General features: G+C 38.3%; 1 protein-coding gene across 6 annotated transcripts in view; it reads left to right on the top strand.

Annotated features, from left to right (window-relative positions):
* STAU2 (staufen double-stranded RNA binding protein 2) overlaps positions 1 to 22,093 on the top strand; it is a 175,046-nt gene that overhangs the window by 48,746 nt on the left and 104,207 nt on the right. For all 6 annotated transcript variants that reach the window (XM_072852339.1, XM_072852335.1, XM_072852341.1 and 3 more), the window contains 4 exons: positions 6,273 to 6,432; positions 11,523 to 11,630; positions 17,600 to 17,812; positions 21,101 to 21,238. In XM_072852339.1, coding sequence (XP_072708440.1) covers positions 6,273 to 6,432; positions 11,523 to 11,630; positions 17,600 to 17,812; positions 21,101 to 21,238 — 619 coding nt within the window. The remainder of the gene's footprint in view (positions 1 to 6,272; positions 6,433 to 11,522; positions 11,631 to 17,599; positions 17,813 to 21,100; positions 21,239 to 22,093) is intronic.

The raw sequence follows: 22,093 nt of genomic DNA on the forward strand, positions 1-22,093 counted from the left end.
GATGGTGAAGGCTGGAAGCTTGTAACTTTTGGCACCAGGAGGAAGGCTTCTGTTCCACCTGCAGATCTGCAATGACAACTTCAGTGCCACGGCATCAGATGAGGGCCTGGGAGCCCTCGAAGCACCTGAGCCCTGCAGCAGCACCAGAAGGAAGCAGCAAGTGATAATAGTGGGCAGCTTCCTACCACAGGGATGGAGACTACTATCTGTGAACCTGACCTGCTGTGCAGGAAGGTTTGCTTCTCACTGAGGGCTTGGATTGGGACATTGTCGATAGACTGCCAAGGGTTGTCTGTTCCTCAGACTATTACCTACTGCTGCTCTTCATTGTGAGCACCAATGATACTGTAAGGGGACACATGGAGCATAACAAGCATGACTACCTGACTACAGAGATTTGATTTTTACAACTGTGGCACCCTCTTTGAGGACCAGTGCTTGGAAGAGACAGGATCCACCTGACGAATTGGAGGAAGCATCTTTATCAACAGGTTGGCCAATGTGGTCAAGAGAGCTTTAAAGTGACAGAGAGTGGAGTTGACCTATAACCAAGTGACAAAGTGATGGACCAGGTTAGTAAGCAAAGACTTAAGGGTTATGTTGACAAGAGAGACCCTAAAACCAACAAAACAGGGCTGAAGGGGTCCCACCCCAAGTGTATGCACACAAGTAAGGAAGATCCTACAGGACAGCATAAAGGGGGAAGTCCTTATACCCTTTCTGGGAAATTAGTACATTTGGGTTCCTATCTGAAGTGGCAATACACTAACACACTTAGCACGGAGAATGAACAGGAGGAATGAGACGTCTGTGTGCAGCTGCTGCAGGGCTACAACCTTAATGGAATCACAGAGCATGGTGGTATAGCTCACACAAATGGAGTGCTGCAATCGATGCAAACAGGGTCTTTAGGAAGGACAGGCCAGGATGGCAAGGGCAGAGTGTTGTCCTTTATGTGAGAGAGTGGTGGGAATGCATGGAGCTGTGCCTGGGGATGAGTGATGAGACAGCCGACAGTTTATGGGTCAGGTCTGGAGGGCATACCAATATGGGTGATGTTGTGGTGGGTGTCTCCTACAGACTGAATGATCCAAGAAGAAGTCTGAATGATCCAAGAAGAAGTAGATGAGGTCTTTTTCACATAACTGGAAGAAGGTTCATGGCCACGGGCCCTGGTCCTCATGGGGGACTTTAACCACCCCAGTATGTGTTGGAGGGACATCACAGCAGGGCATAAGCAATCCAGGAGGTTTCTGGAGTGCATCAGTGACAACTTTCTGACATAGGCGATTGAGGAGTCAGTGAGGAGGGGCACTCCTTCCAGTGCTCACACTTTCAAACAAAGAAGAACTGGTCAGGGATGTGAAGGTTGGGGTCAGTGTACTGACCATGAGATAGTGACAGGATCTTGAGAGGAGAGAACAAAGCAAACATCACAGATCACAAACTGGACTTCAGGATAGCAGACTTGGGTCTCTTCAGAGACCTGCTTGGAAGAATCCCAGGGAATACAGTCCTGAAGAGAGGAAGAGTCCAGGAGAGCTTGTCAAGGTTCACCTCCTCCAAGCTCAAGAATGGTTTAAGCATCCATCCCGACGTGCAGGTAGGCAAGCAAAGGCAGAAGGAAGCCTGCGTGGATGATCAAGGAACTTCTGACTAAACTCAAAACAGGGTTTGTGACCCAGGTGAGGTGTCCCAGGATGAATGTAGAGACACTGTGCAAGTGTGCAGGTAGGGGGTTAGGAAAACTGAAGTCCATCTGGAATTGAGTCTGGAAAGTGATGTGAAGGGCAACAAGATGGGCTTCTACAGCAGCAAAAGGAAGACGAGGGACCCACTGTTGAGTGGGGCAGGTGACCTGATGACAAAGGACATGGAAAAGATGGAGGTACTCAAAATGCCTTCATCTCAGTCTTTACTGATAAGACTGGCCTTCAGGAGTCCCAGGTCCCTGAGATCAGCAGAAGAGTCTGGAGCAGGTTAAGACTTAACCTCGATGGAGGAGGATCAGGTTGGGGAACATTTAAACAGACGGGACAGGTCCATGAGGCCTGACAGGATGCACCCATGAGTGCTGAGGGAGCTGAATGATGTCATAGCGGTGTCACTCTTGATTATCTTTGAAAGATTGCTGTGATTGGGGAGGTTTCTGAGGACTGGAAGAAAGCAAATTTCACTCCTGTTTTCATGAAGGGCAAGAAGGATCTGGGAAAACAGTAAGTCAGTCAGCCTCATTTCAATCCCTGAGAAGATGATGAGGGAAATAATCTTGAAAACCATTTCTGAGCATATTAAGAATGGCATGTGACTGTAAGTAGTCAGCATGGATTTAAGAAGGTAAGATTGTGCCTGACCAATCGGATAACCTTATACAGTGAGATGACTAGCTTGGTGGATGAGAGGGGTGGATGTTGTTTATCTTGACTTTATCAAGGCTTCTGACACTGTCTCTTATAACATCCTCATTGACAAACTGGTGAAATATAGCCTAGATAAATGGACTGTGAGGCAGTTTGAAAACTGGCTGAACTGCCAGGCTCAAAGGATTGTGATCAGTGGCACAAAGTCTAGCTGGAGGCCAGTCACTAGTGGTGTAGACCAGTGGTCAATACTGGGGCCAGTACTGTTTAATATCTTCATTAATGATCTGGATGATGTGGCAGAGCATACCCTCAGCAAGTTTGCAGATGATACAAACCTGGGAGGAGTGGCTGATGCGCCAGTGGATTCCTCTGCCATCCAGAGGGACCTCAACAGGCAGGAGAAGTGGGCAGGCAGTAACTTCATGAAGTTCAACAAAGGGAAATGCAGATCCCTGCACCTGGGCAGGAATAACCCCATATATCACTACACAATGGAGGCCAACTGGCTGGAAAGCAGCTGTGCAGAAGAGGACCTGGGGGTCCTGGTGGACACCAAGTTAAACATGAGCTAGTAATGTGCCCTTGCAACAAAGGTGGCCAACAGCACCCTCAGCTGCATTTAGAAGAGTGTTGTCAACAAGTCAGGGGAGGTCATCCTTCCTCTCTAATCAGCCCTGGTGAGGGGCTACATCTGGAGTGCTGGGTCCAGTTTTGGGCTCCCCAGTACAACAGAGACATGGACATACTAGCACAAATTTGGTGAAGGGCCACTAAGGTGATTAAGGGACAGGAGTATCTCTCATCTGAGGAGAGAGTGAGAGAGCTGGGACTGGTTAGCCAGGAGAAGAAAAGGCTCAGGGGGATCTTATCAATGTGTATAAAATATGTGAAGGGGGTGAGTAAAGAAGATGGAGCCAGGCTTTTTTTAGTGCTATCCAGTGAAAAAGAAGCACAAACTAGAATACAAGAAATTCCATTTAATCATAAGAAAAGAAAGGACTTCTTGACTGTGAGGGTGGTCAAACACCAGGGCAGATTGCCAGACCGGTTGTTGAATCAACCATCCTTGGAGATACTAAAAGCCCAATGGGAAGTGGCCTTGAGCAGTCTGCTTTAACTGACCTGCTTTGACCAGGGGGGTTGAACTAGGGGATCTCCAGAGGTCACTTCCCACCTCAACTATTCTGTGTTTGCATGGTAAACCAAGGAAAGACTTTCAGAGGAATCACGCTAGCGGTGTAGAGGAGCCAGGGACAGACAGCTCTAAGCCAGCTGTGGAAGAAGTGGAGTTGATCGTGACTATACTGATGAAGCTTTTAATTATTTTTCCCTTGATTTTAAATAAGTGTAATATTTTTCACTTTGGTAATATAGTTTGACCTATGTTTGGTGTCAAAGGCCTGTTCCTGATTCTTAGATTTAAATTATTTCAAGGTATTATTTACATCTATTGCCTGCATATTCCCTAAATTTATTTTTAATATTCCCTAAAGCAATATTGCAAACCAAATAAAAGTAATAAATCAAAGGAAAATGTTGATATAGGAAGCATTTTATGTAAACTCATTAAGTGAAGGGAAAGGGTGAAATTCTGCCTTTCACTTTAAAAACTACCATTCTTTTTGAGGTAAATCTCAGTCTGAAGCCACTGTACTTTTTACTGTAGATTTTGTCAAATTGATAGTGTCTTGGTATTGTGTTTGTACCTTTTAGAAGCAGAGGGAGGCAGAAGGTGAATGTTCTATGCCAGAAGCAACGAAGGACATAGTGGAGTGCGATAGAAATTAACTTTCTTGAACTGTTTCATTGGTTTGACAGCTGCTTTGTTAATGAATAGCACCGTGGTGTTTGAGTTTCATTATATATGTAGGAGCATTGCAATGTTCTTCCAGAAAGAGTGGGCAAGCACTGGAACGAGTTGCCCAGACATGTTGTGGAATCTTCATCCTTGGAGGTATCCACAATACCGTGGACAATGCCTGAACAAGACAGTGTAACTTCAGAGCTTGACCCTGCTTTGGGTGCTACATTGGACAAGATAACCTCCAGGAGCGTTTCCAACCTGAGTTATTCTATAATTTTATGAAAATGTTACATAAGGAAATACATTTCCAGACCTTAATAATTCCCTATAACTGTGTTAAACTGTAAATAGGAAAGCAAAGTAAATACCCACTTTTTGCATGTCATAAAGGCAATTTAGCTCACCCCTCCAAGGCCCTATAGCCAGAAGCTTGTTGGAGACAGTATTATGGTTTTGCTCTTTCCATATAAACGTATTTTTAGAATTAGGCACAAAGTTCAGGGACACTGAGACTGGAGTGCTTATTCACACTTGTTTGGGTTTGAAGTATGCTGCTATCTGAAAAACTTTTTATTTTGTTTTATAATTTAAACAAATTAATTACAATTATTAATGAAAAGTCAGAAAGTCGTCATACAAAAACATCACCATCCGTGTCAACAGATGAAAATGGAGAGAGCATGCTTTAGTAAGGATCCTTTAAGAGGAAGAAGGAAAAATGTAGTACTTTGCTGTGCTTTTAAGTGATTCTCATTTTGTTGCGACGGACCTAGCTTTTGGCCATGCTTTTGGAATACCGGGCTTTTTTACATTGCTGTAAAATATGTACAAGTTATTTGTCATAAATGAGAAACCATTTCTGATAGGTATATATTTTTCCAAGGGCTAAATCTCCAGTGTGTTAGAAAAGCCTTTGTTTGAGGAAGGAGCATAGGCAGACTAGACCACAGACTATGAAGCAAATTCCCTCACCTACGTAGAATATAATTAGAGGACTTTTTGGAAATGTTCTTTTAAAAGATTATAGTTTTAACAGTGACTAGAGCTAATTATCTGTGCTGAATTGCTTTTTCTGAGTCGAGTTGGGGCAGGGGGGGAATACTTCTTTTCTGTAGAAATTGCTTATGTGGACAAGCTCTTACATTTAGTTGTCACAGTGCTGTGACAGGACCTCCCAAACCCAAGAATGGCATTACATCGCTTTCTTCATTTGCTGCTAGCGAGAGACAGGTTTCAGGGTAGGGAGTAGGCTTGGGTTAGCTATTTTTATTACTGAAAATAGAGATGTGGAGTTGATGATATGAATAAAGATACTGCTTTCTTTGAGGAATAATAGCTGTGTCAGTTCATAGGAAAACATTGATTTTTTTGCTTTATCTTTCTTTCAGTCTTTTTCAGGCATATTCAGAAAAACAAACCCTGCCATTATATTTGGAACTTTTTCTGTAGAAAGCAAAAAATAGGAAAACAATGTGGTGGCGATTGCTGCTTTTCTTTCCGTCCCTGGAAAATGTTTGGCTATTGCAGTGTTGGAGAAGAGCTTCTCCCTACCCTTTGTTACGCTTTGGAAGAGAACTCCTTATCCTCTACAACAATTTCAATACTTGAGTTTTAAAAAGAGGCTAGAAGTACATTGTCCAGGTCCCTTGCTCTCTGCCATCTGACTTTTTGTTGTCCCCACGAGATGAGCTGTGCCAGCAGGTTTCAGAGGAGAGACCTCACAATCCTTCTTCCTCTGTGCCACTTTGCTGTGGGACAGGAGTTGTCTCCCAGGCATGGCTTCCACTGGAGCTTTCGGTTCTCCTTAGGTTTAACCTTCTCAAGACTGAAACCAAGAAGAGAGCAGAGCTGGGCTGTTGGGCTGAAGTATAGTAGCACTCGTTGCAGAGCCCTGCAAATGTGGGTGAAGAGCTGGTTTGCATGTAGGAACTGCTGTCAGAGTTACTGACGGCCTTGCTGAGGAACAGTCCATGTATTTGAGTGTTAGGTCTTACTCTGTGAGAAAAGGTAATGTTTTATCCCTAACTACTGCTCTACATTACATAAAATTGATGGTTAAAATTCGTAACTTGTATTGCTGTTTTCTTTTCATGACTTCTTTCCAGGTATCACTGCCCAGTGCCTAAAATTTTCTATGTCCAGTTAACTGTTGGCAACAGTGAGTTTTTTGGTGAAGGAAAGACTCGTCAAGCTGCTAGACATAATGCTGCAATGAAGGCCCTTCAAGCTCTCCAGAATGAACCTATTCCAGAAAAATTACCTCAGGTTTGTGTTTCAGAAAACTGTTCCTAATCTTCACGTTAAGATACCAAATCTAACAATTTAATTGCCAGTTTGTCAAAGTTTAATTTTTAGTGGTTTTTTCATATTAGCCTCAGTAATTAGAGAAGCAATACTAACAAATTTTTAGTGCTATTTCTTTATAATAGCACACCTGACATGAAAGTAGACTTAAATAACAAAAAAAGTTAGCATTTTAAAGATGGGATTGTCAACAGTGATGAAGTAAAAAATAAGATAAAATATTTCAGATTATACCAAAAGTGGAGAAAATGTCCATTTAATCAGTGGCTTCATGTAGAATGAATTATTAATATTGAATGTGTGTTGTGCCATGAATGTCATATTTACAGTTTAAATGACTTGTCCCTAGTGTACCTAAGAACATGATGGAGCTCACTGACAGCTACTGATCACCTATCTGATGGTTTTAGGCTTTTAGCCATTAGTACCTTTTTAAATAGCTAGCTTTCTCACTGCTATGTTTGTAAGTGGTATATATTGCTACTTAAAAATGAAAACGTTTTGTCATATTTTAAAAAATATCTAACAGAAAAATTACTCTCAGAATAATCTGCAAATTGAAAGGACAAATATAACAAAATTGCCCAGTCAAGTAAGCCAAAATAAATGCATGGGGAGACAATCTTTATTTTGTACAATCTTTCTGATGATGCCTGTTGAACCCCTGTGCACAGTACAAAACATTACTAATAGTACCTTCAGTGTCTTGTGTGGTAGTTTTGAGCTGCTTTTTAAGAATGGAAATAATTTTCTCTCTTAAAAAAAAATCTTTGTTCTTTCTGCCTCACCCTGTGTCTATGTCCTCCTTTTGATCCAAAGAGAGGTTGACTCACCCTTTTGTTTTGCTATATTATTTTTCTGGATCAGGAAATTCTCTTCAAAATCACTTACTATAATTAATATTGATTTTTTTTTAATAACAGGAAAACTATTAAAAAAGAATATGTAAAGTCTTAGGAAGAATCCCTATTTCCTTTCTTGTTGTTAATTCCCTTCCTTTCTCTTTTGGTTTCCAGACAAACGTGTTGGTTGATAATGAATCCTTAGCACAAACCTGAGTGGGAATTTCATATTATTGAAACATATTTTTAGCTCAGCATACTCTTAGTTTTTGAAAATTATATGTTTAATATTGTATCTTATCAAAAGAATCTTTGAATTCAAGATATCCATTAATCAGAGTGGAAATGAAACCACTAAGTGCATAGGATAAGAAGTAGTAGATGGAAGTAAAGAATATATATAAGTAACATGGATATGTACTTGGTTTATATGCTGAGTTTTCATAGCCCAAGTACATATGTAATTTACTTAGCAAAAGTAATAAAATCTTTAATTAACAATCTTGCCTAATTGGGTCTATTTAGTGTCTATTTACATCAGTGTCTGTTAGGATGTGCATACTTTCAGAAGATGTATTCATGGCAAATTGAGTTTCCTCAATTCTTGTAGCATGCTGTAGTGTTGTCTCTCTCATGAGCTAATGAAGTAACTTAATTCTTCTCTTAACCACCGTAAGTTATATATGTAAACTGAATCAAATCCACAGTTAGCTATGAGAAGAATAGGGAAGACTTACCAGGAGACAATACCATAGATTAGCTGAGACATTCACATAGTACTCGCAAGACCTGTGGGAGCACTGTGAGTTTTTGGTGCAGCAGTTGAAGACTACTTGGGATACTGTAAGATCTTAATAGCAGGTGTGTGTGGGCAGGAGACTAAATCAAGTCCTCAGTCAGGAAAACCTCCGTGGCTTGGTCATGCTGAGGGTAAAGGGCGCTGATTGTGGGCTAGTCATGAAGAAACATGTCTGTCACTTCATGGGTTAGAGTTGTAGGTGACTGGAAAAGGCTGGAGATGACATTATGCCTAGGTCATGATGGAGTACAAAGATCTGCATCGTCTGGAGCTGAGTGTAGTGCTCCAGAGAACTGGAAGTTGGTTGAAGTAGAGTTTAAGGGCTTCATGATGCCAAGGTTCAGGCTCCTCCCTGCTGCTGGTCATATGAAGTGCACGCAGGGCTGCTATGCAGTGGTGGCATGTGCCCTCACCATAGGACATGGTCCAGCTCAGTAAAACTCTGCTTTCTTCAGCAGAACTGACCTGCTTGGGTCCACCGTGGAAGATGATTGATTCACCATTCCTCAAACGTCATGCGTGGAACAGAGCCAGTACTCATTAGAGTCTGGCTGGCCTCAATTACGTGACTGACTGAGCTTTCTCCCCCAGTCACTGCCACTGTGCTTCCAATGAGAGCAGAGAGGGGAGCGAGGACAGACCTGCTGGTACCGATCTAGCCCTGCATCCCATTAGTAACTCAGTGAAATGCACTGGAATGGGATGCATGGAGTATAGCACAGTAAATACATGGCTTTACCTTTTGACCTTCATAACCATGTTTGCCTAATGCAGGCTTCTGTATGTTCTTCTTTCATTTTGAGATACCCTTTTTTTTTTAAAACTTAGTTAAGGATTCATTTTTTATCCATATTAAACCATTGAAGAGGAGTATTGCCATCTTAATACTTCATTGCGCAAACGTGTAGAAGAGTGTAAGGTGAGCAGAAACAAAAAGCAATCAGCAAACAAGGCAGGGTTACAGGTGCCTGTGAACCTGCTTTCATAAAAGAGCTATTGTGTGTCTGCCAAAGCACCTCTGCTGTCTCATAGATGTGAGGGTAAGAAAGGCCTTACAATTAAAGTGTCAGTTGTGGAATGAGGATCAAATTTAAATCCGAAGTACTTGAGACACTCCTGAACATATTTTATCTTCCTTAAGGAAGTCATATGACTAAGGCTTGAAACTTTATTGCTCAGTACTAAGGTCTAAGCCTTAAAGTCTATGATCCTCCGTATTGTCCACTCATGGTTAGACTCCCTACTGTGTTTGGTGGAAAAATATGCAAGGAGTGAAATTGTAAGGGCAGAAGGGACAATTGGGGATTTTCTGGACTGATGTATTTGTATTAATCATGAAATTTTGAACAGTAATTTCTACATTAGACTCTACATATCTGGTTAGGCTAGAGTATAGCTAGAAAACCTAAAAATTCTTGACTTAAAGGTTTGGTGACAGTCCAGTGGGCTTTATATTACTTTATGTAAATTATGCCAATGATTGATTATTCCCCATTTCAAAGATAATTTGCAAGGTATTTCTTCTAAATTTGCTTAGCTTCATTTCCTATCTAATTGGTATTTTCTTATCTTTGCTAAATGTAACAAACAGATACCAAAAATCTCTCCCCCATATACATTTACAGATTATATGTAAGTAATTTTGAATCTTTTTATAGAACTGATTGTTTCCATAGTGTCTCAGTGTAAAGTTGTTTTTTCTAATCAGTAGTTCATCCTTGTGGCTTTTTTTGTCAGCTTTTCAGATTATCAGTATCCTTTATAAAACACAAACTCAACTGAATACAATACTGAGTAAGATTCTCACTAAGTTTTTTTACAGAATAGTACTACCCCACTCTTTATGTTTGGTATTCTTTATATCCCCAAAATATATTTTTACTTTTAAATATTGTCCTTTTAACTCTGTTCAGTTGATCTTTCTCAGTGAACCTAAGTCCTTCACTGAATTAATGCTTTGCTTGTCCTATAAATAATGACCTACATTCTTGATTTCAGTGGTACTTTACATTTAATTATATGAAATGAGCTAGAGGTCCTACATAATTTCATTCTAACTACCCTTGTTACTGCTTTGCACTGCACCCTTTATTTTCATCAGTTTCTATAAACTTTATAAATTTTCATTTTGTATGTAGCTCCAGATCAATGTCAGGAATGTAAATTGCTTTTTCAGACTCAAAATTTTGTGACCACTTAATGAGACAAAAAGTGCTTCAAGTCTGCATGCTATAGCTAACTGCTGTGGTTTTGGTCCTGCGTTATCTTAAAGATTAATAATTAAGAAATGGTAGATAAAAGACTGATAAATTTCATTGTTGATGTGAAGAACCTAATGCTTTTTTAATGTTATTTTATAACTTCGGTATCTGGATTTTTTAGCTATGCTGGTGGCTGAAGATTTAGATCAGACTTTGTTATGTAAGATGGGAACTCTGCAGGAACCCACCTAATTCAGCCCAAGTTTCTTTGATGTTTACCTCCACTAATAAAAAATTAGGAGCCTGGCCAAGGTTACATGGTTGTTGAGAGATCCCAGTTTGAAAGATTCAGGGCTTTGCAGTTTGAAAGTAGCTGAAAGTGAAACCTCTGAGAACTAAGGAAGATGTGGTCTGAGGAACAAACACCAAAAGGTAGCAGTTGCAGAAGGTGATAAGTCTTTGACTGATCCCCATGCTGGTGGTTGTCTGAGAAAAATAAGACTTACCTAAAGTGCAAAGCAAAGCTGAATTTTAGGCAGGATAATGTTTGCATGTGCCTTTTGTTGTTTTATCTCTTAGCCTCTCTGTTTGTTATGTTCCTATGGATAAATAAATAATGTTCTGTGTTGAGCAAGCTGTTCTCTGTCACTACCTTTTCACACTGGTCATAACTCCCAGAGGGAAGTCGATGGAAGGGCCATTAACCAGCTGGACCTGCTGAGGACACCTGTAACCTGGTGACCCAGTCAAAGTGTGGGGGTGATTCACTGAATTTCTTCGGAGAGAAGTACAGTCTTCTGTGCTTTCCAAGAAGTACAGAAGACTTCTTCCTTGCTTGGAAGGGGTACCCACAGAGAGACTGAGAAACAGGGCAAAGGATCTGTTTGATCCTCATGTTCGACACAAGAAATGTGTATTCAGATGATTATTATCCATGTCATTAATAAGACTAAAATCCATATAAGTTGTTTTGCCATCTATCATTAATTTATAAACTAATGTGTATGTGTTGCTTTATTATGACGCATAAGTGCATTATATGTGGCTTCACAGTCAGTGGGTGTCTGATAATAGGGTGCTGAGAAGGATGTACAAACGCTGATTTACAGCATGACAGGAGAAAAAAGTGTTTGAGAAATTGGGGGAGAAGCGTATTATATATTTTATCTTCTAAAAATTGTGATATGATTATGTATTCTTAATTTTCAGAATGGAGAAACAGGAAAAGAATCAGAAGAAGATAAAGATGCAAACAAGTCTGAGATCAGTGTAGTGTTTGAAATTGCTTTGAAGCGCAATATACCTGTCAGTTTTGAGGTATGTGTTACATATTTATCTGTTTGCTAAGAAAGTATTAAAAAAACCATGCCACTAAAACTCAACACAGATAATACTATTACTACATTATGAATGACATTTAAATTCATGCAAATTATAAATAAAAAATTGATAGTGTATGAGAGTCTAAGACACTGAGTTTTTACTATTAAATTAGATGCTCTTTCAGAAGTATTAGAGGCCTAATATTTAGTTGCAAACAAGTGGATGGCAGAAAGGCAGCTCAAGCATCTTCTGTATAGTGCTGTGGGATTAGAATCAGTAGCCACACTCAGTCTGATTTGAAATAATCTTCAAAACAGTCAGCCAAAGTCTTTGCTTTAACTGTAGGCATTCATACACTACAAAAGTTCCCATTGAGACACTTTGCATTCTATGTGCTGTTCAGAAAGTCACGAATATCTTTTTATCTTCAACACTGTTTGACTCCTTATCTATCTCTACTTAAGCCATCATGATTTTTTTCTTCTCATTTCATTTGATTTTATCTATGAACCTGCTTCTGACACCTTTGTTTACCTTAAGTAATAAAGAATATTTGGAATAGCTCCAATGCTATCAATGAACTAACTACAGGAGAGTGGGTGATAGTAAAAGGAAAATTTTTCCGATGAGAAAGTTCTTACACAAACTGGTTGTAAAAATCTAACGTTGTTGTGGTAGGAACCACCAGACTTTCAAGCTGTTTTTTTTAAATTTTTTTTTTAAATGCAGAAAATGCTAATGTAAGTGGCTCTTTAAAGTTTTATTTTTCTGCTTTTTGTTTTACATTTAAACTGAGTATACATGAAGGATGTGGGCAGTGCCTATACTGGTGATGGTTATTTTCTCCAGTGCTTTTTCCTTTGGAAGTTTAGGCACATATTTGCATGCCAAAAAAATAAATTATGCCGTGGCGTGCCTTACAGTGTGCTGTATGCAGTTTACTGACATGTTTGGCCCATATCCATGAAATGGCCAATGTCAAATGAGCTATTTGGACCTTAGAAATCTGAGAAATCTCTCAGAAGGTAGGTAAGAGAGCCAAAGACAAAGAATATTGTTCTTGACTAAGGAATTCCTCAGTATAACAAATGCGTATGTGCTTCATATATATGGTCTATGTAATATGGACTAATTAGAAAGTTAAGAGAATGTAAAATCTTGAGGATAAAAATGGGGTGTCTGGGGGTGTTGGTGTATCAATTTGCAGCTACATGGAAAGAACATAACTCTCATATAAGATCAGACATAATGGAAACACATGCCTGTGTTTCAAAAAGGAAGCTCATAATTAACGTTTCAGTTTTCACACATCATTTTCTACCGTAAGTATTTAAAAGTATTTGGAATAGTTCCATACAAATCAATACACTAAAATACAAGGAGATGAATAGTTACGGGTCACAGAATAGCTTGGAGGTTGGAAAGAAAAGAGGGATAGTGCTTTGAATGTCTTCTTAACTTCATTCCTGTGTTTCAGCTTATTTAAGGGAGAGCATTTGGTAAGGAGAGAATGAAGGCAGAGATACTTAGTACAGGAAAAGTGTAATGTGTCACTTGCCAAAGAATGTTAACAACATTGAAAAAAGACAGTTTCTTGCTCTCCTGACAGGTTTTGTGTTATTTCCTGCCTTTAAATCTAAGTATAGGTGACAGTCTTAAATAGAGTTTTGATTGAACTTGGTACTGGCTTATATTTCAATAAAACTGCTAAGCAATTATGGGTAATCCCCAGGATCTGATGTTTCTAATAAGATTTTATTTACAAATGGTTTTGTGTTATTCCAGGCAGGCATCAAAGCTTTCTCTAGCTTTTTTTTTTGTGTGATGGCTATAAAATGATCTGCCTTTTCTTCATCTGATGAAGCTTTAGCCAATATTCCAACAGTGCTGTGTTATGCAGCTAAGTAATGGTGATAACGATATGTGAAGTTCTATGTAAACATGTCCTCAGAATTGCACAAGGAGTGGCAAATAGGGAGAGCATGCAGAACCCCATGAGTTTCCTCTGTCTATCCTGTTTTGTGTAATATGGCTAGTTTTAATTGCCTAGGAACTTTAGGATAAGTCTTAAGGAATTTCTATCTATTAAATTGTTAATTCAAATAAAAGCATTCAATTCTAACAAAGAACAAGCTTTACTCCATACTTCTCACTGGTGCATCCTTAGCTAACCTTTATACGTCAACTTTTAAATCAAAATGCATCTCCTCTAAGGCATTTGTGGGACTCTTAATGAACAATTTTTAAGGAGGGATACAAAACTGACTGCTATAGGAATTGTTAGAATAACTGTAAAATAGTCACTTTGCTTCTTATTCCCTCCTTGACAGTATGGTAAAACCTTGCCTTTTTTGGTTCTCTTGCAACATATATGGTTTTTGTTTCTGACTTGTCAGTAAAGAGTTGGGTGAACCTAGAAGATGTAACTGAGGTCAGCAGCTTTGGGTTTTAGCACATGTTGGGGTGTTTCAGATTGTCATTTTATTTTCAGTATTTTTCTCTGGATTGGAGTGTTCTTTCTTTAGAATAGCAAATACAATAATATATTTCTTTTTTCATTCTCAGTATCAGGAATGAGGGGACAGAGTGCCTGAACAGGCACATTTTCTGCCCTTTCATGCACTTCCGGTGTTCTGCTGGGAAAAAGAGTTGCAGTTTCTTGTGTCCCAGTCTTTTCACAATGAGGCAGAGATTCTGTGTTTTGAACCAGGAACAGACCAAATTGCTGACTCTGGGAGACTGAGCAAGTTCTCAGCGGGAAGTTTCACACCCATCTGGCTCCTGCTCTCCTGGGGATTAAGGCTTTCAGATTGGATGATTGACATACTGAGTAGCTCTCACTCAGGTTTTGCATGATGGTCACCCTTCCTTACTCCAGTTTTACTAAAACATACAGACTTTTTTTTTTTTTAACTGGGAAAATTTGGTATGTCTGCCTGCACAAGCACATGGAAAAATATTGGTATTTTAAAACTTCTAAATAATCATGGATGTAGGTGACATGTTTTTGTTGACCTGCTTTTTTTTTCCTCTTTTTTTTTTTTTTTGGTGTCCATTTAATCTTGTCATAATCTTTTGAATTTTCTACCTGGAGTCTCATTAATAATTGAAGCAGCGTTGCTCTTTCGTTGTAATCGTACTGCTGTTTTTCATTTGTCAGCATGATTCATTAAGTTGAGCCAAATTCACTCTTGATGTAACTTGACCTTAGATGTGTTTTGGCCCCATGTGTTTTCTCTTGCTGGAGTTATTCTTTAAATCAGTGGAACAGAAAAAGAAAAGTGTATTGAACTGTCACCCTTAATCAAATTCTCAGCTTTAAATTAGCCATGATTTGGTCCACAGGTCGTATCTTTCAACTGAGGAAATAGTTTAATGTACTAATGCATATAGTGTTCTTGGATAGCAAAGGCTGAATTTCTTTTTAGTGTTTTCTGTCCCTAGGCTTATAGCACAACTGTTTGAAATCATGTGGAGTAAAAAGATCTAAAATCTGGGGTTAACCAAAAATGTTGTTAGGTAAATATTTTTTTTGCTAAATTACCAAATTCGGATGTTTAGCTTGATCCAGATCCCATCTGAATCCTATGGGGTTCATTCCATTGACAACACAGACTTTTTTTCATTTGCACACTAACAAAGAAACAGTTTTGAATGTTTTCCAGGCAGTTATTTACCTTGTGTCACATGCTTAAAAGTTTAAAAGATGAAAAACCCACCAGAATACAATAGTTTTATAATAAGAAATGTATTTTCATGTATATGAAAATATAATCTGGTTTTGTATTAACATTCTTTTTCATATATATATATATATATATATTTCTGTGCATTTATATATATATATATATATGAGAAAACTTATATAAAACTAATATTTTAGGAACCCACCAATTATTTCTTAAGCAAGTTATTTTGTCCTTTTTCATCTGGTCAGTATAGACATTCTTGTATGTTTTATTAATACATTATATTGCATGTAAGTAGAAACACCTATATAATGGTATTAGTAAGGCCACATAAAGATTAAGGACCTTAGTAAGGTTAATTTAGCCATGTCTTACGGCCAATGTATTGTAATACTTGGATAGCAATGTACAGGGATGGATTAAGGTATGAAATTTGAAAACAGAGTGGGAAACACTGCAGTGCAATTAAGGTGTTCAGCACCGATATGAAGCCCAACTGTGCCCGAGAGCGGGAGATCCTGGCGCTGGGCTCGTCCCAGCTCTGGTGCAGGCAGTGCAGCTTCCTGTGGCTCAGCGTGGGTCAGTGCCACGAAAGCACCGCTGCCTTCTCACGTGGTGAAGCGCTAGTGGGCAACTTTCAAGTGAGGCAATCTTGAAAGCACTTCTGAAATTATTACCTGGAATCTTAGAGTGGGAACACTCCTGGACTACAACAGAAAAATCCCATGCTGGCACAGATGTCGTCTTATTCTGGGAAAATGTGGACAAAGTTGGCTGTTAATTTTCATTTTGTGTCTTTTTATTGATATATGCTGTGATAATTGTATTTGCTGGGTGAAGTTGCCACAAAAGAGAGCTTAAAAAAGAAATACAAGCCTAAGGAGACCTCATTACAGTGTAACAGCAAAACTAAATAATGCAAGGGACATGACCTTGATAAAAAGAACTTTAATACAAAACATGTTGTAATAATATTAAAGTTGAAGTTTTCAGCCCATTAAAAATATAGTTATTACACCAAGAAGGCCCTAGCACCTTTACCTCAGTTCCTTTGCACTCAGGCATTATACTTCAACAAATGGTTTGATGTACTTTCACCTACTGAAAAAATGTGTATTTGTATTGATTTTGAAGATAAGACAAAGAGGTGCCTGTCAGATGCTCTAATGTCTCCTTATACACATTACATGTAACAAAGATTAAATTAAGTAGCTGTTTCCGGCCATCAAACAAAATAACTGAACCTTTTCCCAAATGAGGTCTCTAATTCCTCATAGACATTATCCAGACCAGTAAATGGTGCACACATGAAGAGATGGCTATCTTAGCACTTGTAGTGCTGTGATTTGCTGGTGAATGCATCCTAACAGTATAGCCTCCTAAAAGGAGATGTGTGTGTGGAAAAATGAAGACAGAAAAAGAGCTAAAGGAAGGTACAGCGTTCAGAACTTCATTTTTTTCCATATTATTGTAACTTTTAATAGTGGAGAAGTACTTCAAATGGGTTTTCTCATTGTCATCCTGAATATGTTTGGAAAGGAATGAATAAATGAAACTTTTCACAACTGATTGGCTTTTTTGTGAGTTATGGTGGCTCTTTTGATAATTCCTTTTGGTACTGTTGGGAGGGACAGCTGAGAGTTGTGGAGGCAAGACTGTGACAGCCTTTCAAATGTACAGGATATCACTCTGAGTTGTGTACTCTGGGCAAGGTAAGAGTTGAGAGCAGGCATGCTGCCTGCAGCTAGGACAGCATAAAAATATGGACCTTTAATACTGAAGTTTGGGACCATGTGTGAACATCCTACGTTTTAATGATAATAGAAAAAAATTATGAGCAGGTTGAAGTGATGCCATATAAATATAGTTTTGAATATGTTTTAGGTAAAGGAATAGCCAAAGCCTGGTGTACCTTCATGAACTGAATTTCTTTAGTACATGAAGCACCTTGCAAGGAAAAAGTCAGCAGCCTTGGTTTAAATATGCATTATTGTTGTGTATTGTGTTATTGTATAAATCTTTTTGAAAATATACGTCTACAGTATTTTCTGTGAAACACTGAATATGATGGTTAGATTTGCTTTATCTAACTAGCCTTAATTTTCTGTTGTCAAACCTGGTACTGTCATTAATACTTTTCCAGATTTTATGAAAACCCATCTAATGCCTTCAATTAGCAGGAAAATTGCATTAGTAGTAAATACACTGCAGTATACAAACATTAAGTTATATTCTTGTAGGGTGATTTGACTCAATGTTACTTTCATTTAAAAGGTGATTAAAGAAAGTGGACCTCCTCACATGAAGAGCTTTGTTACACGAGTTACAGTAGGAGAATTCACTGCAGAAGGAGAAGGCAACAGTAAGAAACTCTCAAAGAAACGTGCTGCAATGGCTGTCCTACAAGAACTTAAGAAACTTCCTCCTCTTCCTGTGATTGAAAAGCCAAAACTTTACTTTAAAAAACGTCCAAAAACAATATTGAAGGTATGTGTCCACCTTTGACAGAATTAAGAATGTTTGCTCAGAAAGTAACAGAGTTACTCAGATTTTAAATCAGTAAAGGCTTGTCATTTTCTGCTGATACTGTTATTTGTTTGCCTGTGCTAATATGCCTGTACTTTTTTAAATTCTGAGAATGCTGTGAAATTCTCAAACGTAATGGCTTATAAGGTGCTCGGCTTAAGAACTGAGCTCACATCACTGAATTGTTCAGGGGTTTGGTTCAAGTCTAGTGGAGGATCAAAATCTCCAAGCAGCTCTGTACAGCCATGTGAATTTTTAGCATCATCTCCTCTGGGAGACCCTACTAGCATATATGGTGGTTGTCTCCCTGGTCTTTCCCCCTTCCCCAGTTTGAAGAGGAAGAGAGAGATATGAAATAGTAGATATATGGGGAAATGGTGCACAGTCCAGCTTCCTTCCCTCATGGAGCTAGATTTGGGAGTTTTGTGGCTTCAGCTTCAATTTGTTTTGATTTTTGAAAGATTTGAAAGAAGGCCAAGAGTATGTTGACATCTCAGCCTAGTGTGTCACTTGTCAAGCACCAAAAGACAATACTTTTTTTGTTTCATGTACCTGTATTTGATAATGCTCTTTAGCTCTCAAATACAGATAGAAAATCGACTGGACACCAGCCATTGGAGGACTTGTGGACTTTGAACCATCCCTCCCTTAAAACATGCCCCATCTCAGAGGATATTAGTATGCTTCTTGCTGCACTGATGAGTTTTCCTTTAGAGGCTTTGGATTCTTGTGAGCTCAGGCTTCTTAAAAGGTGCTTTTATTTCTTGGTGGCAGTAGATTTATTGCTACTTCTACAATTCAGTCTATGATGACTAGCCCTGGTTTGTCTACTCATCCTAAATTCATACAAAACCAAAGGGTCATCTGAAGTAATTAGTCTTCCAAATGATCTAACAAAAGCAGCCACATTTTGTCCATATATTTATGAAGCATCACTACCTAGTCTGAGCACTGAACAACTAATCAGATTAACTTGTCATCTGTTCAGTGCAGAAGACGAGGCTTTGGAAGTGGCCAAAATCTGCTACATTTCATTTTATGTTAGGAAATACTATTTTGTGAGGAAGTAGTTAAACTCTTTGTACATGATTTTCTATTGTCTGGCATGTTGGATAGTCATTTAGGTATACATAAAGACACATTAATAGCCTTTCATACTCGTTGTAGGTCAGTGTAAATAACAGTGGAGAGTTGCTCACTTTCTCTCTGGTCTTATAGAGTCACTGTTGCCCCATACTATGCTGATCAGGAACCTTGAGACTAGAATTGCAGGAAAAACCAGGAAACCTTAATGTCCAAAACCTGTGCTTCAGAATATAGCTTTAGGAGCTAAATGTAATCTCTTTTTCTGTATTTGCATCTTGTTAGTTAAAAAAAAAAAAAAATCTTCAATTTTTCTGAATCATGTCCATGGCTTGCATTATGTTAGGCTGGACAGCATTATACCAGTATGGCTTGAACTCAATCCTGGGGATCTAATTCTGGGGATCTAATTCTCAAAAACTTCTAGAAAAAAATGAGCATAAAAAATTATTTAATGGAAAACTATCGGCATTAATGCAGCTTTAAAGCTGCAAGATCTGAAAAAGCTATTAGCTCTGTCTCTCTCATTTTGGAAAGTTTTTCTCAAGAAAGATGCTAAGGGTATAATAATTTAAAAATCTTATATTACCATATACCATTTACATTACAATCTTAAATTGAATTATCCAAAGTTGACCATGTTAGAAAGAGATGTTAATAGTCAAAATAACCTGGATATGCAGAAGGTTTTATTTTTTGAATATCCAAACTTCTGAAATCCTTTCAGTGAGCCCATTTCTTTTAATTTAACCTGCACATGTTTCGAGCATCAAAAAAAATGACAACAATAACTTCTTTTTATTTGTATATGTATTTATGAGGCTATATCTTATGGCCTGCACTTTATTTAGCCTGCTCTGCATTTTGTCTCTGCTTGGCTCCTTGCCCACACAGCTGCCCTTGTGCATGACTTTGTCTTAATTCTTTCACCTACATCTTCTCTAACAACTTCAGCAGTTATGCTATAAAGCTGCTGCACAGCTTTCTTAATATAATATCCCTCTCTAGTCTTTGCCTTCAGTTGCTGATCATCTCTTTAAGTTCTGGACCACTTGTTTGTTCTTATTTGAGAAGCCCAAACAAGCATGACTGATGATCTTATCCTGCAAATGGCTTCACGAAAAGGAAGTATCTCAATAACGTAAAAACTATTCTACATTCAAATGCCATTTACATTTGCAAGTTCATTCTTTGTGTTACGCTATATAAATCAGTTAAATATGACTTCAGATAAATATTTTGGGGTCTTAATTTCTTCTCCTTAAGACCTACAAACAAATGTTTTCATAGCTATTTGGCTTGAGAGAGCATTTACCATGTGAGTAATAACGTATTAAAAGGATTTCAGAACTAGATAGTTTGTAAGGGCTGTAGGTTTTCACCTGTCTGTGTAATCTTGGACAGACCAGTCTCTCAGTCTTTTTGTTTTTCCCCCATCAGATCAATTCCCCCACCAACCATACATTTTGACATGTTATTGTGAGGATTATTGTCTATTAAGCATTTTAAATGCTTTGTGGGTGGCTCACAATTCACAATACTTCTAGCTATTGGACATAGTCCTCTCTGTCTTTTCTAGCTTCACTACGTAAAAGTATTTTGAGGATGAATTCCTATGACACACGAACAGAGTAAACCTTCTACACCTTTAGTTGCACTGTAGGATGGAAGGCAAGAGTGCTGAGAAGGAAGGCTGAGAGAGGCAGCTTCCTTGTTATATGGCAAATCTTTTTTGTCCCCATGTAAATCCTACCTCTTCCTAGTGTACTGCATGTTCCAGAATTGTAGCAACCTATTTTAAGGGGCTAGGGGGAAGGGTCATAGAAATAGGTCAATGAGATATAATTGATTGATGAATCTGCTAATATTCATCCATCCCCATAGGACCTCCATAGATAGATGAGGGTAATAGTAGCTTACAGATGCTAGATATGCACACTACATGCAACAGTGGCAGTCAATAGGTGCATATTATTTGATGCAGTTTTGAGCTTGAGGATTCTTATTTTCTGTCTCATGATCAGAAGATGGGAAGAAATTTACTTCTTATTCTCTCAAAGGGAGTATTAAAGAAGAGGTAGCACTAGTAAATGATTTATTGAAGCAGCATAATAGTTGTATGGATATATGCTGAAATAATGGTTCTTTCTTTTAAACCTGTTTTAGACTGGACCAGAATATGGTCAAGGAATGAATCCCATCAGTCGTCTGGCTCAGATCCAACAGGCCAAAAAGGAGAAGGAGCCAGAGTATGTTCTTCTTTCAGAGAGAGGAATGCCTCGCCGTCGAGAGTTTGTTATGCAGGTATCATCTGCTGTCATGTTAGAGATAACGCCCTTGCTGTGTTATGTTTAAACTCAAGCAAAATGGTGGCATAATAGAAGTGGATCCCTCTGTGTTTAGCTCTGCTTTACAGTCAGTTATAGAAGAAGACTATGAAATACAGTATCAGAAAGCCAGTTTGAACTTTCTTCTTTAACACTTGGTGAAACAAATGGCAGTTAGGTTATGTGCCTTCTAGTTGTTTTTCTTGTAGTGCTTTTGCATTTTTTTATACTCTTCTTATTTTTATTTCGCCTGATGGTTTCTGTCTTTATCCCTGATGTTACTGTTAGTTCATGATTTATTTACCTTTACTAATCTTTTTGAAAAAAAAAATTTTTTTGCTGCTGTTGATCAGAGGATTACAATACAAACAAGTATTCTGAAATATGGGTATGAATATCTCCATATTACCAAGAATTCTGGTTTAAAAAAATAGTGTTGTAAATCTTGTAAGAACTCCTTTCAGATTTTCAGTTTCTTTGTGGCTTTGTTCATATCTGAAATAGCACAAAAAAGGCCTTCCATCACATGTTTTAGCCTGTCCAGTTAAAGGCTCTGGACCTAATACAGAAACAGTAGATCATTAATATTTATTTAATTTTTAAATTAAGAACATTCACAAAGATTTGATATAACCGTGATATTTTGTTAGATAGCACAACGGCAGGTTAAGAAAGATTAGGAACAGGAAAGAATTCTTTTCTCTTGTGTTTTCACTCAGGGGTAATTTTATGCCGGAACAATTCAGAACAGCATACCTGAACATGTTTTGACTTGTTGTCTACAAACCACACCAAAATGTCACTTCTGATCACAAGCAGATTTTATGACGTT

Source organism: Ciconia boyciana, chromosome 2, assembly GCF_034638445.1.
Source record: "Ciconia boyciana chromosome 2, ASM3463844v1, whole genome shotgun sequence".
Classification (NCBI taxonomy): Eukaryota; Metazoa; Chordata; class Aves; order Ciconiiformes; family Ciconiidae; genus Ciconia; species Ciconia boyciana.